The sequence below is a fragment of the Aethalodelphis obliquidens genome, unplaced genomic scaffold, assembly GCF_003676395.1.
Source record: "Aethalodelphis obliquidens isolate GAN/ISIS:26980383/991018 unplaced genomic scaffold, ASM367639v1 scaffold135, whole genome shotgun sequence".
In the NCBI taxonomy this organism is placed as follows: Eukaryota; Metazoa; Chordata; class Mammalia; order Artiodactyla; family Delphinidae; genus Aethalodelphis; species Aethalodelphis obliquidens.
The window spans coordinates 824,186-843,513 of NW_020838079.1; the positions used below are offsets into that span (position 1 = coordinate 824,186).

General features: G+C 36.6%; 1 protein-coding gene and 1 pseudogene across 4 annotated transcripts in view; both read right to left on the reverse strand.

Annotated features, from left to right (window-relative positions):
- Positions 1-19,328, reverse strand: part of PHKA1 (phosphorylase kinase regulatory subunit alpha 1) — a 130,930-nt gene that overhangs the window by 25,240 nt on the left and 86,362 nt on the right. For all 4 annotated transcript variants that reach the window (XM_027099629.1, XM_027099628.1, XM_027099627.1 and 1 more), the window contains 5 exons: positions 12,397-12,475; positions 10,291-10,457; positions 7,736-7,912; positions 6,067-6,158; positions 5,569-5,708 (listed from right to left, as the gene is read on the reverse strand). In XM_027099629.1, the coding sequence (XP_026955430.1) occupies positions 5,569-5,708; positions 6,067-6,158; positions 7,736-7,912; positions 10,291-10,457; positions 12,397-12,475 (655 nt within the window). The remainder of the gene's footprint in view (positions 1-5,568; positions 5,709-6,066; positions 6,159-7,735; positions 7,913-10,290; positions 10,458-12,396; positions 12,476-19,328) is intronic.
- On the reverse strand, positions 13,394-13,989 carry LOC113616373 (60S ribosomal protein L31 pseudogene; annotated as a pseudogene).

Sequence of the window (19,328 nt, forward strand, 5' to 3'; positions counted from 1 at the left end):
ATGTTTGAACCATGATAATGTGTTATCTATTCAATATATTAAATTATATATAAATGTTTAATATAATAAAACTAAATCTATACTATACGAATCAATGGATTCAAGAAACAGTGAATGAAAGTCTGAAGAGTAACAGGATATTTTCACAGTCTCAAAGTACATCTCTACAAGATAGTTTTAATTTTGAAGTATAACATAGTAACTTTACAGTGGAGGAACGTGGAAGATACTACCTTAACCAAGTGGTCAAAGTTACCAGAAATGGGACTCATCAATACTATGTGCCTCCTGATAGGATACACTGAGAAGAACTCAGCATCACTTCAGTAGCATTCTTGCCCAAAATGCATAACCTGAATTTAATTATGAGGCAACAACAGATAAACCAAAATTTAGGGATATTCTGCAAAACAACTGGTCTGTATCCTTCAAAAATGTCAATAACATTAAAAATAAAGACTTAGGAACTGTTCCAGATTAAGGGAGATGAGGGACACATAAGAACTAAATGAAATGCATCATTTAGATTTTCTTTTGCTATAAAGACATTATTGGGACAACCAACAAATCTCACTAAGGTCTGTAGATTAGATAACAGTATTATATTAACATTAATTTTCTGATTTTGGCAATTATACTGTGCTTATATAAGAGAATTCCTAGTCTTTAGGAAATACACACTGAAGTATCTGGGGGTAGAAGGGGATCATGTTTGCCACATACTGTCAAATGGTTCAGAAAAAAAATGTGTGTGTGGTGATGGTGATGATGAGATGATGAAGAACAAGACAGGAAGGGAGGGAGGCGGGGGGGGGAGAGAGATATTAAAGCTCAGTGTGAATATCTGAGGGATCTGGGTGAAGGATATCCAGAACTTTTTTCTTTTTTTAATTTAATTTTATTACTTTTTAAAACTTTATTGGAGTATAACTGCTTTACAATGGTTAGTTTCTGCTTTATAACAAAGTGAATCAGTTATACATAGACATATGTTCCCATATCTCTTCCCTCTTGCGTCTCCCTCCCTCCCACCCTCCCTATCCCACCCCTCGAGGTGGTCACAAAGCACCGAGCTGATCTCCCTGTGCTATGCGGCTGCTTCCCACTAGCTATCTAATTTAAGTTTGGTAGTGTATATATGCCCATGCCACTCTCTTACTTTGTCACAGCTTACCCTTCCCCCTCCCCATATCCTCAATTCCATCCTCCAGTAGGTCTGTGTCTTTATTCCCATCCTGCCCCTAGGCTCTTCATGACCATTTGTTTTTCTTTTTTTTAGACTCCATATATATGTGTTAGCATACGGTATTTGTTTTTCTCTTTCTGACTTACTTCACTCTGTATGACAGAATCTAGGTCCATTCACCTCACTACAAATAACTCAATTTTGTTTCTTTTTATGGCTAATATTCCACTGTATATATGTGCCACATCTTCTTTACCCATTCATCTGTTGATGGACACTTAGGTTGCTTCCATGTCCTGGCTATTGTAAATAGAGCTGCAATGAACACTGTGGTACATGACTTTTTGAATTATGGTTTTCTCAGAACTTTTTTTTGTACTATCCTTACAACTTTTCTCTAAGTTTGAAATAGTCAAAATAAAAATAAATAATATGAAAATAAATGTTATGAGATCTCATAATCAGGGAAGATCCTTTTTATTCCTAGGTATCAGAGAAAGTTTCATGGAGGTGACAGATGATCCAGGTCTTGATGGATAGCTAGAATTCCAACGAAGAGAGATGGGATGTGGTAAAAGGAGAGTAGTCCAGACAGAGGAAAAAACATGAACCAAGGTCTGAAAGTGGTCATGTACAGGCTTTGTTTTGGATGTGATAAGTAGCAGGCTGTTTTGGTGGCAGTATTCACATTGTGATGGGGGAGCAATGGTAAAGGTTGAAAGTTAGATTATAGAGGATATAGGTTTGGTCACTGATTCCCAACAGCAGTGGTGGTGATGTGGTAGGGAGAGGCAGGGGATTAGAAGGACTTGATGTTGACACAATTTCAAGTCTGGGTGACTGAAAGAATGATAATACCATGAAAAGCGTCAGGCAGTAGTAGGTTTCTGGTAAAGACTGAATTTGACTTTAGACATGTTGAGTAAGAAGACATAAAAATGAATTCTGAGTAGATTAAGGACTTAAATTTTTTAAAATTCTTAAAGGTATTTAAAATATTTTTAAATTCTGGGAGGGGAGAAGGTTCTCCCCATGCATGATAAGAAACTCAGAAGCCAAAAAAGAAAAGACTATATAAAACAAAACTTTTGGGACTTCCCTGGTGGTCCAGCGGTTAAGACTCCACGCTCCCAAGGCAGGGGGCCGGGGTTCGATCCCAGGTCAGGGAACTAGACACCACATGCTGCAACTAAAGATCCCACGTACCACAACTAATGATCCCCCACGCCACAACGAAGATGTTGCGTGCCGCAACTAAGACCCGGTGCAACCAAATAAGTAAATAAATAAATATTTTTTTTAAAAAACTAAAGTTTTGCATAGAGAAAAGCATATGAACAAAGTTAAAACACAAATTCCTTGGACAAAATATCTGCAACAAATATAACAAACAAAATAGTAATATATACTATTACTATAAGGAAAATATAAATAACCCAATGGAGAGCAAACAATGGTTATGAACAGACAACTCACAGAAGGAATACTAGTCAACAGACATAGGAAACCCCACCTCCCAGTTTCTACTCAAATCCACAAGGGATATTGGGCAGAATTCCAAGTGTATTAAAAACCATGCAGCACATCAAACAATCTACTCAAGTGGTTTGATACTAGAGTAACTAGTTCTAGTGAGATTACAGGTTTTGATCAGATGTTATGGTGAAGTTAGTATGTACAGGACTAGATGAAGAAAACTCGTGTTAGGAGTGGAAGAATTGGCAGTCAACCATGGACTATCTGAATTGGTAGGAAAGCATGAGTGTTTCAAGCCTTTGCTTGCCTATCCCAATGACCCTGCTGAATCTTCAGTTTTCATTCAAGCTACAGTCATTAGTCATTCTGTCCTTAACCCTTATCTCTTCTCACCTTCTCTATCTTTTCATTACTCTGCATTTAGCATTGTGACTGGTACATAAGTATTCAACTGATACTTTTTGAACAGACTGCTTATCCTAAAGGAAAAAGGAAAGGAATAGAGGTATCGGGGTAATAAAACCCATGTCTTTTTCTTGGTAGTAGCACATAACAAGCTTTAACAGTTGGCACTTGGACAGGGTTGTATGAGAGGCAAAGTCCCTCCCAGCATCAGACTGTCAGGAGGCTTATATAAGGCACAAGTTCTACCATCCATAACAGGAGGAGGGCAAGGGAACTCCCAGGGAAGAGGGGAGGAGGGGGGTTACAGGTCTAGGTGTAGTCCCTCAGTAGCACTGTGGGGAGGCTCTAGGTTAGAAAGTTCTGAATGGCAGCAATGGTTTGGGACACTCATGGCCCAGGGCTTATCTCTTGCTAGCAAATGCAGGTTGAGTTTTGAGGAGGATACAAAGCAGGCAGGCCCTAAATGGCTTAAAATATGTTTGGGCTATTTTTAATAAAATTGGATGTGTAAAACTTTGACTTTAGTGCTGGCGGGCTTTTCAGCTTCCTTTTTTACTTACTCATTAAACACCATAATCTGATGGAAATGGCATAGACTCTGGAGTCAGGCCAAGGGGACTTCATTACCACCTAGAGGGGATGAAAGTCCCAAATCCCTACCTAGCCTTCTTTGACACTCCCCTGGCAGTGAGAAAGGTGGAGCAGTGCCTGCCTTGGTGAGAGCAGAAGTCTGGGCTTTCCACTCAGCCTTTGTTGACAGGGGTAGCACCACAGATTTTTCTCTGGTGCTTGGCTGGAATAGAGTGGTTATTGTTTAAAAGTTGTCTGTGTTGCTAGAGTGCCTCTTTCCTAGCCCTTTGTCTGGGAAGAACGGGTTTTCCTTAGGGCTTTTGTTGTCTGTGCCCACTGACTGGCCTTTTCAGGCTGCTGGCTTCTCCAGCACCCAGTGAGGCAACAAAGAAAACCTGGGGACGTCAGCACCCTCTCAGTCCTCGAATCATGAGGTCCTTAGCCAGCCTGCTGCCTTCTCTCCACCTTTCAACATCTTGTTATGTTTGTTTTATAAATAATGTCCTCCTGTACCTAGCAGGAGGAACAGAGAGAAATGCATTTACTCTATCTTGTCCAGAACCAGAAGTCCCATTGTGGTTATGTTTTAAGAGGTTTTTGTCTTTTAGAAATAATACTGAAATATTTAAGAATAAAATGATAAAATGTTTGGTGTATCCTCTTCAAAATAATCCAGGAGGAAGAGAGAATGAGAATATAGATGTGACAAGATTAACCATGAGTTTCTCGTTGTTCAGGCTGGGAGATGGGTCCAGAAGTGTTCATCACACTATTCTCTCTACTTTTGTGTAAGCCTGGGCATTTCGGCAACATCATCAAAGTTACTCTCCCTCCTCTGTTGAGGATGCGTTTGAGGAAAACTAGATTGAAGTAGAAAGACTTGTTAGGAAACTGTAGCAATAGTCCTAGGGAGAGACATAGGTCTGAATGAAGGCAGCAATATTAGAGATGCAGAAGATAAATATTTAGAGGTAAAACTGCACAGACTTGGTGATTAACTGGATATAGGGAAAGGCTTGATGATTAGGTAGGTGTTGATTCCAACAATAGAGATGGAGAATTTCATAGGAGCGACTCCACTTTTTTTTCTTTTTTTGCGACTCCATTTTTGATATTTGACTGCTGACTGCTTTCAAGTCCTACCATTCCCCTTTCCTTTCCAGCCAACTCCTGGGCAAGTTGATAAAAAAGTCTGAGTGTTCCCTCTTTTGGTGCTGTTGAGAATGAACCCTCATCCCAGCCTCACCTCCTAATCATAATAAAATTCCAAATCCAGCCTCTTTCCCTGCTTTTTAAGGACCCACACCCTTCTGGTATGTGTATGGCATCATCAGTCATGACATCCAAAACCAATTAGGGGAGGGCGGGGGTCCATGCTGCCTCTTCATGGTGCTGACAACATGAATAAATGAGGAAGAACAGGTAATTTTGTGGGGGAATTTGGGGGACAGGAAAGAGGAGTTCAAGGTACGTAGAGTTAGAGGTACCTAGATAAAATGTACCTAGCAGAGGGTGCCTGACACACAGCAAACACTCACTAATGCTACTTTTTTTTTCCTGTAAGCCTCCATATTTTTACTTCTTTTGAGTTAAAATTTATTTATCTATAGATTTTACCAAATAATGGAGGCTTAAAATAACCATAATAATGATAATAATGTTTATGTTATTAGTCACTTACTATGTACCAGGCATTGTATTAGAGACTGCAGATATTTTATCTTATTTTAATCTTTAAAACAATTCTATGAGGTGGGTATAATCCAAATTTTATAAATGAGGACAATTGAGACTTTAAAGTTACACAGTGGGTAGGTTGCAAAACTATTCAAATCCACATCAGTGAGACTCCAGAGCAGTGCTATACTTACTATGCTATACTTCGTTTTCTATATGATCATGAAAGTAGATTGATAATACCCATCACTTACTTCATAGTATATAGCATGTAGAGGATATCAGCTTGCTCCTGTAAGCTGGAGGTCTCCTTCAACTGTAAAACCAGTGCTTTGAAGTCCACCTCCCCAGATGGGTCTCTAGGAAGATGTATTTCTACACGAACAGAGGGAACCTTTAGTTTGAGAAAAGACAAAAAAAATCCACAAGTGCTCACCTTAAATAACGCCCTAGAGTGTTGATCTTTTCACTTTCTAAACCTTTTCCATAAGAGTTTCCTAAATTCTGACAAAAAGTAAAGCAAAAACAATGACACCTTCAGAATGCATGATACAGCAATCTAGTTTTCTTAAGCCTGACTAGAAAAACTTGCCCATTTAAAAAGTGAACTAAAAAGGACATATATCTTCACCATGGTGGCATTTTGCCTACCACCAGTTACTAGTAGAAACCATAATGGCTAGTTCTATTATTTTCTGTAAGAATGGCAGTTTTGCAAAAAGCTGATAGAAATACCTCCTGTGCAAATTTACCTGGTCCTCTTGTGGTGCATGAAGTAAGTCAAGTAAGTTGAGTGAAGGCCGGGAAGCCTGAAATATCTTTGTAGGAAGATACATGTGTACATCTGCAAGAGGTTGATATTTATGGAAAAGCTTAATTAAGAGATTAATAAAAATGCACAGTTGACCTCAACAATGAAGTTACATATGGGTTGGTTCTTTATAGAACAAGAATGAGAAGTTTACCCTTTCTTGGTAATAGCAAAGAAAAGAAATATGAAGGTCAGATAAATCAAAGGATATTCAATCAATCAATCAACATATTTTGAATGGAATATCTAGAATTATAGCATCAGCTGGACATATAAGATATTAAATTCTACAAACGTAATCAATACCACAATGGTGCCATCACTGATACTTTAATAGAATACCACATATAACAGAAAGAACCCAGTTACATTTTATATTTTCTGGACTCTCTCAGAAGAATATCTGGCTGCTAGCAGTTGGAATTGCTTGAGAACAGATAAACGGATGACCCTATCTAGGGAATCAAAAAATGTAGTGGCTGACCAACTTCGAGATATTCCTAAGATTTTTACTTACAGTTCATTGTTGAAACACTTACCGTAACCTCTAAGGAGAGACTCTCTTGTCATTTTTGCCATTTTACAGATAGAGAAAGAGAGATACAGAGCTCAGATAACTGTTCAAGCAAGTAAGTAGCAGAGCTGGGAATTAAGCTCAAGTTTCCTGATTCACAATCAAGAAGTATAACTTAATAAAGCTGATGTCTTTGCATAAGCCCTTTGTCAAGGAAGCATACGCAAAGGCTATGTATGCTAAGCTTTTCCCTTTTCTAACTGTTAAATGATTCCCCAATGATCATGCTTAATATCTTTGTTTAGTAATGGTCAATAAAATTTTAGACAGTGTGATCATGCATCTCAATCATTCTCATCATCTGTGAAATGTTAACATTTAGGTCCTCTAGGTATGGCCAAGGAGCCCTTCTGTCCCTTCATATGCAACTATCATACAGGTACTGAACACTCTTAGGAACCATGACTACTCCTGGCAATGTGTGGTAGAAGACATCCTCCACTGTGAATACTACTGAGGGAGGATAGTAGTCTTGGGGAGAAGAATGGTAAAGCTGTTGAAGAATGATACTGTAGTTGACAAATACAGCTCTACACTGCTGGAACAACTGACTGTATAAGTTACAGCTGGCCTAAGGAACCAGATTTAGCTTACTTAAGGGAGAATATCTCCCTTTCCATTGCAAGGCTATCTTGTAATAGTCTGCAATGCTTTCTCTTTAAATAAAATTACTTCCAAATTAGTAACTTTTCCAAAGGAGGAAAAAATCCTTTCCACATTTTAATACTTTGATGTTAAAACTGAATATGCTCCATGTCTCTTGTTCTGTCTCTTCTTGCTATGTAACTGGTTAAACCAGACTACACAGCACTATCTATAGCAAAACTATACCCATTAATTACCCATTTTTAATTGTAAAAATTCATTAATTTTACAAATATTTGAGCATCTAGTATGTTCTAGGTGCTGTCTGAGATGCTGGGATAAAGCAGTGAACAAAACAAAGTTCCTGACTACACTGTAATAAACACTCCTCCCCCATCCTGGGCTTCATGTCATCCTGTTCCTGACTCCAGTGAGTCATGGCATTACTCACTCTGTACATGCAGCTCCTTGGCCTTGGTCATCAAGGACATTAAATCGCAGGTTGTCTGCACAGCAGCTCGGAACCGATTTATCCCCCCCTTCTGTGAGGTAAGGGCTACTTTAGGATGGGGAGCCGTGTGCACCAAAAGGTGATCTAAATAACGAGCAACTTCATCACCACAGCGAGCTGCAAGGTTAGTGGGGGGAGGGGGGAGAGAAAAAAATAAACATTTTAGTTACTTCACAATCTACCCCACCAAACAGAATGACTGGCTCCTGTGCCCACAACACAGCACCAAAACCAGGTTGTTTTAGCTCATGGGGGAAAATAGCTGGTGATCATTATACAATCTCGTAGCTTTACTATTCAGAAACTATGGCTATTTACCAGGATCCACCTGTTCTTCAACTTTGTTGAGACAATATTAGGTTCCCTGAAAGTAGTATGAGCTTATTATAGGCCAGGTGGAGCATTTCATAATCTATGTATGTGTGTGTGATGGTAGTGGTGGTGGCAGTTGTGGTGGAGGAGTAGAATAGGGCCCTTTGAGTCTCACTGGTATGAGGAGACTTGTGGGGAAGGGCAAAAATCTTCTACTAAACATTGAGCCTAGCTGAAAACAGACAGATTCCACAAATGGCAGCTACAATTGCTAAAGAAAAAACAAGCTCCATGTGGCACTGGTGTCAAAAGGACTACTGACCACACGTTGGTCTTTTTTGTTACCCCCTTCATTTATTCACCAAATATTTACTGCCCACTATGGACCAGGTGGTGTACTAGGTGCTGAGGTTTCAGTGCTGAAGAAGACAGATATAGTCCTTATCCTCTTGGTCTCTCCCTCCCCCCCACACCTTCTATAACATTCTCTTTGACTATGGATAATGGAAACAAAAAAAATACATATATCTTGTGGCTGCTTAACATTTCAGATTTTACATGAACACTTGCAACATTTATAGTTGGAAAAGCCCAATGTTTGGATCAATACTGAAGTTTGCTACGTCAGTCATGTATCATCTGGATTTTGATTACCTCTGAGGAACTCTCCAGATGTCTTTCTGTACTCTGATGTGACTAATGGGAACTAGCAGAGCTGCAGGAGTGGACCTCATACTCAGTGACATCTTAATGACAAATATTATAACCTTGAATACAATCTAGACACTTGAGTAGAGGATTATGAACAATATGGAGAGACGCGCTCTCCCCATGGAACAGCTGGCAAGCAACAGACACGTCCATTATGAGGCCACCAATGAGTAAACCCAGACAGGGGAAAGTGACCCAGAATGCATAATATCAAGCTTAGTAAAACATATCATTAAAGAGATATATTTAAGAAAGCAATCTAAGAGAATGAGTGCTACAGATGTAAATCACAACTACCTATGCAATAGCAAACAACCTCAATATCTGACCAGTCTTATTTGGTTTTCAAAATATTTCAGCTTATGCCAAGATAGATATCATGACTTTGGGTATTACTGATAACAGGAAATAATCTTGTATTTAATGTACTCTTCAAACAAAGAAATTCACACTATTTTAGAACTTACAAAAACAGAGTGAATTAAACGGTACTTAGGTGAGTAAATGCTGAGCCCAAATGAGAAAATAGTCCTTCTGACTGCTAGTGTTTTGGTTTATTGTATATGAGATTATGCTTGCTAGCTCACTGAGGAAAGCTAATTTATTTATTTTTCTTCTCTCCAACACACCACTCTTAAGATAAAGAAACTGACTGCCTTAAGATATAGGTTTAACAATCAGAAAACCAGACAGTGAAAGCAGGCAAACCATGTTTTACATAACTAGAACAATAATTCACTGCCACTGGCCCTTCTCTCTGTGGGATTCAAATAATGTAATGTTTGCCCTGCCTAGGTCAGCATTTTAACACTTTAGGGTGTTTGTCAGGCCCCCACGATGCTTTCTCACTATATCATCTTTGTATTCATAGAAGCCAATTAGATTTTGTTCTGCGTTATTTGTCTAGTTGTAATATGAAAGCAATAGGCGTACCAAATCGGGTTTTTCAAACTACGCAGACCTCCCCAGAGATTCTGATGTACCCCTATAATATTCTATATAAAAGAACTATATAAAATTAGAATATATAGAATATATTAGAATATAAAATTATAGATTATATAATATTCTATATAAAAGAACTCTGATGGAATTTTATACTTTTTATGCTTTTTAATGTCAAAAAGCAGTACGTATATGTCTAGTGTTCCTACTACATACTTGATTAAATATCTCTCACTCACCATTGCTTCCTCCCATTTTTAAAGTACCAGTCATTTTATGTACCTGGGAGAGAAATCTCCCCTAACCTTAGTAAGGGATAGTCCAACTCTATACTCCACAATCACCACAGGGATATTAGACCAGAAACCAAAGGTAAGTAGAAGAATGAAAAGTAAAGCCAAACAAAAGGTGTATTAGGTGTATTAAATAGGAGTGAGACTGCTGGCAGGAGAAATATTAAGGAGGATGCTCAACAATACTTTGTATTCTTGTCCAGTAAGGCCAGTGCATTTATGAAGCCTTCTTACCATTACTGGTTGAACCATAGCCATTCATCCAGTCACCAGATTCCAGCTCATTATCATAGTCATCATAATCTTCACTGTACAATTTACCCTCAGGTCCAGGTTCCATAAAGCTCAAATGTGTGCAGCAAGATGTTGTCAAAAACTCTGACAGTTTACCTGTTTGAATCCTGACAATTAACAGGGTAAACAGAAAACAGAAAATCAGAGGAAATCATTTTCAAAACAACAACAGTTTAGTGATAAAAAGGATACCTAGAATGTTCTGTTGGGGGATTACTAACGTTTATACATTAGTACAAATTTTGTAAAAGTGAAAATTTACAGCACTCCTAGACATAGTGTAGTATAGGTTAGGGTACTATGTTAATAAAGACTACAATTATGGGTTCACAATCCACCAGCAGATCAGTTTTGCTCGCTTTCACTGCCACATACTATATTGCTAACTATGCCAAATACCTGGCAAAAACTTCCAGTGGCTGCAAGAGAAGCTAGGACAGAATGAAGATAAATCACCACAAATCTGTCATATCATTTCAAAAAATACTCAAAAAGACCATTTTGAAAAGAAAAAAATGGTATCTGACAATTTTAAGAATTATAGTAGATTGTAAGCCATATCTTCCCCTACTTATAAAGCCAATTGCAAAACCAAACCCAAAGGGAAAGTCAATAGTACTGATTTTCTAAAGAAGTCAGCTTGAGGGGGCTCCCAATGGCCAGATCTTGAATAATATGTACACTGAAATAGACAATGGAATGAAGCATGACATAAAAATAAAATAAGAATTTATGACTCTATGCTGGCAATAAAACTACAAAATTAAAGGGGGTAAGGGAGAGCTTTCTTTTTTAACAGAAGGATTCCAACTAATACATGTACAAAGAATGATAGAAACACAGAATCACGATTTTACAACCCCATTAGTAATAACTGATTGATCAATGGAAGATAAAGCCATTTGGTCAAAGATTGTTGCGGAAAGCATAATGGAATCTAGACACGAATGGAGGATTATGAAGAATATGGAGAGAAGTGCTCTCCCCATGGAAGGGCTGGCAAGCAATAGACACGTCCATTGTGAGGTCACCAATGAGTAAACTCAGACAGGGGAAAGTGACTCAGAAGATAACATTTTAAACAAACTGAGAGACATTCTGCAAAATAATTGACCTTCTTTCTTTAAAACTGTAATGAAAATTGTAATGAAATTTTAACAAACGGCTGGGGAATTGCTCTAGATTAAAAGACATCAAGGAGATATAATAACTAAAAGCCAACGAGTGATCTTTCATTGGAGCTGGAGTGGGAAAAAAGCTATGGGAAAACATTATTGAGACAACTGGGTAATTTTGAATATGGACTCCGTATTAGATAATAGTATCGTATCAATATTAACTTTTCTGAGTGTGCTGATTATATTGTAGTCATGTATGAGAATGCCCTCTTTCTTAGAAGACAGAAACTGAAGTATTTAGGGTTAAAGAGTCATGATATCTCTGACTAACTCTCACACACTTTAGCAAAAAAAGTGTGTGTGCCTGTGTGTGTGTGTGCGTGTGTGTGCGTGCGCACATATGTATGTGTGAGAGAGGGAGAAGGGTAGGGAACAAGAGAGGAAGGGAGGGAGGAGAAGAAGGAAGGGAGGGAATGGGGGAGAGAGAACACACAAGTGGGACAGATGTTAACAACAGGTGAGTTCTGAGGGAGGGTATATGGTATTCAATAAGATTCTTGCATATTTGTGTCTACTTGAAATTTTTCAAAATAAAAACTTAGGGAAAAAAGAAAAGCAGTGAGAATTGAATAGTCCAGTAACCTACTTTCCTCCCTCCTTCCCTCCCTCCCTTCCATTCTTCCTTCCTTCCAGGGTAAGTTTCCTGATCCACTGAATTTATGGGGTGTAGGCAAAGAACAGGGTGGGGAAAAATTCCAACCCTTCTCTTTAACATTAAATTCCTTGATTCAATCTATCAAACACCAGCTCCTGGAATAGGATGGGTATATGTTGCTAAAGATACAGAGAAAGGCATCACAAGTCTACCATTACTATACCCAGCATCCAAATTTCACATTTCACTACTGAGTGCATAGAGGTCACTTACCTTGCCCCACCAAAATAGCCATCCTGCATTTTTCGGAGTGCTGCCAGGATACTTGAATTCAAGCTGGTTCCATCTTCATCTTAAAATGAAGAGAATTTTAAAACAATCTTTGTGGTTTTAACTTTGAAATAAGGGAAATCTTTCAATTATTTTAAACCAACTTTCTGGTGGTGATGGTACAAATGAGACAGTCCTCGTTGACCACCCTGTATTTCAACACTTCATCTGAGAGCCAATGACGCTGTGCAGCATGGGAAATGGTAAGGGATGATGACCAAGAGAGGAGAGTTCCTCACAGACAGTATCTTATTTATTGTAAGTATTTAGCACATTGCCTGATTGCAGAACACAGAATGATTACTGAATGCTGACAATAATAACAACAGCAACCATATGTTGAATGTTATGTGCTGAGTACTGTGCTGAACATTTTATACATTATCTCATCCAATGAGCTTTGGTTTACATGTGTGTAGGCATAAAAAATATTTAGAAGGCTAACAATTATCCAACTTTATGTGAAGGGGATCATACTACACATACTCTTTTGTGATCCACTTTTTCTAATTCTTTGCAAAAGCTAAAAATGATTCCATAACAGATATTTAGACTGTTGTATTATAAACAACACTGTGATGCAATTTTTCTATTATTTCCTTAGGATAAATTCTTACAAGTAGAACTGTTAGAACAAAGGGAACACTTACTAAAAACTTTATAGACTGCCAAACTGCACACTAAAAAAGTTGTGCCACTATGTCTACCATCAGTATAGAAAGTGATTGTTTCCCCACATCTTTAACAACAATGGTGTTAATAATCTTTTTAATCTTTGTTTATCTGATACGTTAAAAAATACATTGTTTTAATTTTAATACTAGTAAGATTGAGCATGTTTTCATGTATAGACTGGCTGTTTGTATTTCTTTTATGAACTGCCTGTTCATGTTCTTTTCCCATTTTTTTTTTTGGTGGTTCGAAAACTTTGACAATCAACTGTTAGTTCTCATCCACATTAACTGTCTGTAGATTTTTGAAAGTGGTGACAAGTACATAGGAAACCAATGTATAGAGCTTGTTTGGTGAATCTTCATCTTCATTATGTTTTCTGGACAACCGCACATGGACATGGTATGGGATATTCCTTATTCCTTTGGCCCAGACAGCTTTGTTGAGCTCAGTGTCAATGTGTACATCTGGAGTTCCCACCTCCTTCACGGCAAATTTCCAGATTTCTTTGAGTGCCCGAGGGGCATGCTTCTTGAAACCCACTCCATGGATGCGCTGGTGAATGATGATAGTGTATTCTCTGGTCACCACCTCGTTGATGGCGGACTGGCCCTTCTTCTCGCCACCCTTCTTTGCAGGAGCCATTCTGCCAGGCTTGGGTTGGAAAGCTCTTTTCCCATGTTTTTAAAAACTAATCTTTTTTTTTTCAATTGACTTTCAAGGCCTCTTTATGTTTTGTGACTATTACCCTTTTCTCTATCATATGTATGGCAAATATTTTATCTACTTTATTATTTGTCTTTCTGCCTCAACCACACTTCATTTTTGTATAAAATATTTATTTAGAAACAAAGATTAATTTAGATTTTCATGTTTTAAAATCTGTCAAGTTTTCCTTTCTGCATCTTGCAAAGTACAGCTTTCTTCAGCCCAAGATCACAAAAACATTCTTCCATACTTTCTTCTAATACTTTTATAGTTTTTCTTGTTGCTTAGCTGTTTAATCTATTTAGAATTTAATTTTGCATAAAATGTAAAGTAGCAGGCCTAAATGAATGATTTTCCCAAATGTATTTATTTATATTCTTTTGCTGCTATTTGGATTGCTGTCTTTATCATTATTGTAATTCCAATGGATCTATCTTCTCTTGTTTCTAGTTTTTAAAAAATCTGGTTATTCTTGTACATTTTCTCTTCCATATGCAATTTAGATTCAGCTTGTTCATAAAAATTTGTCTTTATTTTGATTTGGAATTCACTGAATTGATAGATTAATTTAATAAGAATGAACATCTTCTCAATATTAACTATTTCCATCTAGCAACATGGTATGTCTCTCTAGTAATTAAAATCTTCTTTTATGTTTTTTATTAGCTTTATAATTTTTTACATAGTTTTATGCATATTTCTTATTAAGCTTATTCTTTTTTAAATTAATTTTTATTGGAGTACAGTTGCTTTGCAATGTTGTGTTAGTTTCTGCTGTACAGCAAAATGAATCAGTTATATGTATACATATACCCTCTCTTTGTCAGATTTCCTTCCCATTTAGGTCACCACAGAGCACTGAGTAGTCTCCCTGTGCTATACAGTAGGTTCTCATTAGTTACCTATTTTATACATAGTACTGTATATATGTCAATCTTAATCTCCCAATTCATCCCACCCCCTTGGTATCCATAAGTTTGTTCTCTATATGTGTCTCTATTTCTTAAGCTTATTCTTATATTATTTACTTTTCTAGACATTTGTCAATTTTATCTAGATTTATAAAATTGTATTTGGTATTCTTTTATAATTTGTAAAGACTCCTCCATTTCTGTTGCTATATCCCCTTCCTCATTCTTAACATTATTTTTATTATCTATATTTTTTCTCTTTATTCTGAAGTCTATTTTACCAGATATTAACATGGCCACTTCTGATTTTTAAAATTAATTTTACATGGCATATTTTTTCCATTATTTTATTCTAGTCTACCTATATTGTTACATATGAAGTGAATCTCATGGAGACAGCATATATGTGGGTCATTTTAAAATCTACTCTGCCAATCTCAGTCTTTTAATTGGTATATTTAGGCTATTTACAGTTAATGTAATTATTGATATATTAGGAATGAGTCTGCCATTTTACTTATTGTTTTTTGTTTGTTCCTCTGTTCTTCTATTTTTTCTTCCTGCTTTCTGAAACACAAGAATTCCATTTTGATTTATCTATAGTGTTTTTTACTTTATCTCCTTGTATAGACTTCTTAGTGGTTACCCTAGGTATTACATAATATATACAAACATGCATTATACATATATCATTGTCTATTAGTGTCAACATTTCACAAGTTTAAAGTGATGTGTAAAAACCTTATTTCCTTTTTTTTACATCTTTATTGCAGTATAATTGCTTTACAATGTTTATGCTTGAAAAAAAACTTATTTCCTTTTCAGTCCCTTACCTCCCCCAATATATAACTGCATTAAAGATCTCCTCTACATACTTTGAGAACCACATCAGACAGTGTTATGATTTTCCCTTCAAACGTCAAACATAATTTAGAAAACTGAAGTGGAGAAAGTCTATTGTATTTACCTGTATTCTTACTCTTTCAACTGTTGTTTTTCTTGCTTGATGTTCCAACATTCCATTTTGCATTATTTCCTTTTTATTTCAAGAACTTCCTTTAAGCTATTCTTTTAGAGCAGATCTCCTTCAGACAAATTCATTTAGTTTTGCTTCACCTGAGAATGTCTTTTTTCCCTTTATTCTTCAAGTACATTTTAACTGGATACAGAATTCTTAGTTTACTAATTCTTTTCTTTAAACACTTGAAAAATGTTATGCCACTTCCCTCTGTTCTCCAGGGTTTTTGATGAGATCTGCTGTCATTCTAGTTGTTTTCCCACATAGACAATGTATCATTTCTCTTACCGCTTTCAGGATTTTTTCTTTTTCTTTAATTTTCAGGAGTTTGATCATTATGTTTTGGCATGGATTTCTTTGGGTTTTTCCTGTTTGGGACTCTCTCAGCTTTTTGAATCTGTAGGTTTATGCCTTTTGCCATTTTTTTCAGCCATAATTAGTTGGAATACTTTTTTCAGCCCTATATTCTTTTTCCTCTCCTTCTGGGACTCATAACATGAATGCTAGATGTTTCATTATTAGTCCCATAGGTCTCTGAGGCTCTGTTCATATTTTTCAGTCTATTTTTACTCTTGTTCACTTCTATAGTTCTACCTTCAAGTTCAGTCTATTTTCTTCTGCTACTGAGCCTATCTAGTAAGTTTTCATTTCAGTTATTATAGTTTTCAATTCTAAAACTTTCATTTGGTTCTCCGTCTCTTCAATTTCTTTGCCGAGACTTCCTACTTTCAAGTTTGAAGTGTGGTTGTAATTGCTTGGTAAAGTATTTTTATGATGACTGCCTTAAAATCTTTGTTGTAATTCCAACATCTTTGTTATCCTGGTATTGGTATCTGTTGATCATCTTTTCTCATTGAAGTTGAGATTTTCCTGGGCATTGGTATGAACGATTTTCTACTGTATTCTGGAAATTTGGGGTATCATCTTACAAGACTGTGGATCTTATTGAATCTTCTGATTTAGCAAGTCTCCTCTGATATTGTGCAGCAGGGAAGGGAGCACTGCCTTGTTACTGCTAGGTGGGTGTGGAAGGAGTTCCTCTACTGTTCAGTAAGGATGAAAGTCTAAGCTCCCCACTAGTTCTTCTCAGACACTATCCCTAAGGAGGGAGGGGGCACCTCTTCACAACTGTGTGAAGGCAGTAGTCTAGGTTCCCCACACAGCCTCGCTGATAGGGATGGGAATGGGGCTGTAGTTTTTTTCTGTGGTATTTGGGTAGATTAGAACATTTATTGTCTAGAAGTTTTCTGTCTGGCTAGGCTGTCCCTTTCCTGTTCCTTTGGCTAGAGGCAGAAGGTCTTTCCTGGACCTTTTCAAATCTGTACCCATTTGTGTTTCTGGGATGATAACTTCTCCAGCACCCAGTCCAGGATATATGAGGCAGAAGGAAAACCCAGGAAATTCACTGCTGTGTCATTTCTTAGGTTCAAAGTCCCTAGCCAGTCTCCCTTCTTTTTTCCAACTTTCAGAGTCTTCTTATGTTTGTATTATAGTAATGTCCAGGGTTTTTAGCTGTACTTAGCAGGAAGAATAGGGAGAAGTGTCTATTCCTTTTTGTCTGGAAACAGAACTCTTTTTTTTCAAAAGTGAAAATATTCAAGAATATGAAAATTTCTAAATATGACTTTGGCCAAATCTCTTAAGTTTTGATTAGTAGTGGTATCATTTTTCATTTTAAAACACTATATAATTTCAAATTTGATTTCCTCTTTAATCAAAGAATTATTTGCAAAAATTTTAATTCCTTCATGGTCAGGTTTTTAAGAAATTATTTTTGTTTTAATTAATTTTATGTGCTATGTCTGGCAATATCATCTATATTATTTCTATTTTTAAAAAATAAACATTCTTTGTGTATTCTGTCTTTCTGGGTATACTTTCACATACACCCGTAAACACAAAAATCAAGTCTGTTAATCCTCTATATCTTTAGTGATTTTGTATAATGGATCTGTGACATTATGATAGAGGTATGTTATCGTTTCCCACTATGACTGTACAATGGATTTATCATATTGTCCTTAAGTTTTCCTAAATATCTGCTTTATGCATTTCATTGATATTCTTCAGTATATAAAAATTTATAAATGTTCCACTGTCTTCATGTACTATAACTCTTATCAATATAAAATATCCTTTATATCCCATTTACTGATTTGTGCCTTGAATTCTATTTGCTATTTTTGATATTAATATTGCCATCATTGCTTTCTTTTTGTTAGCGTTTACATGATATATCTTTATGTTTTCCTTTATTTTCTGTTTTTCCATACAATTTTATTTTAGGGATAGCTTTTGTAAGTAGCATCTAGCTAGATTTTGCTTTTACCTATCCTAGGAATCTATATTTAATATGAGAATTTAACTAATTCACATTTTAATGTGATCACTAATATGTTCATTCTCATTTCACCAGCACAAAATTTTCCCTGACAAAAATACACAGCTATTAGTAATGTAGGTTTTGGAGACTGACAGACCTGGTTTGAGGCCTGATTCTGTTGCTTACTAGCTTTGTGACTACAAAATGAATCACCTTCTTCATCTATAAAATGGGGGCTATTAACAGTACCTACCTGAATAGGGTTGTTGTGGAGATGTCGAAATAAAGCACTGAAAGGACTTAGCACAGTGCATGGCACAGAGAAAGTGCTCAATAAACATTGCAGTTATTATTGCTATTGATACTTCTGTTTTTTGTTGTGTGACCATGTTCCAAGTATCAAAACTTTGTGACTTAAATCTAGATCTTAATTTTATTCTTCTTCCCAAGCTATGGCTGTATATCTCATCCCAACTATTAGGCATTTCAATTTTGAAACCTCTTTGTCACTATAAACTCAACATGCCCCTTTACAACTGGCATCTTCCTTTATAATTTCTCTGCTTTTATCAATGGCAGCATTATTTACCTAGTCTCTCTAAATGTTGGCATTATCTTGATTCATATCTCATATCTAGTCAGCCAACACCTGACTTGCAGGTGGTGTTTAAAATGACTATTGTATCCTTCTTTCCCACTCAATTTTTACTATCATCAATCCAGTGTATCTTCTCATCACCTCATACTTGGATTAGTTTCCTTGATATCAGATTCTTCTAACTACAGTGTATACTGTCACTAAGTCAATATTCCCTAAATATCACTTTCATCATATCACTCCTTGCTCAAAGACTTTTAATAGCTTCAGACTTCTGAGACAATTTGTCTTAAATTTATCTGCTTATTTTCAAGGTCTTCATAATCTGACCCCATTTGACTAATCCAATTTTGTTGATAATTATATTCCAACATGAAAGGCCCACTCTATTCAGCGTGGCCTCTTCACTGTCCACTCACAAGTCAAGGGCATCCCTGCCTCCAGGCTTCACCCATGGTATTTTTTCCCTCACCTAAAGTACCTTTCCTTCTTCTCTCCTCACATATGAATACTACACATCCCAAAAAGCCTGGATAAGTCCCACCTAGCCAAGAAATTTTCTTTGACAACTTGATCACTGTCACTGTAAAATACTAATCTAATGGTTTAGTACTTCTTTATATACTGTCTTGAATTGTTTTCTAT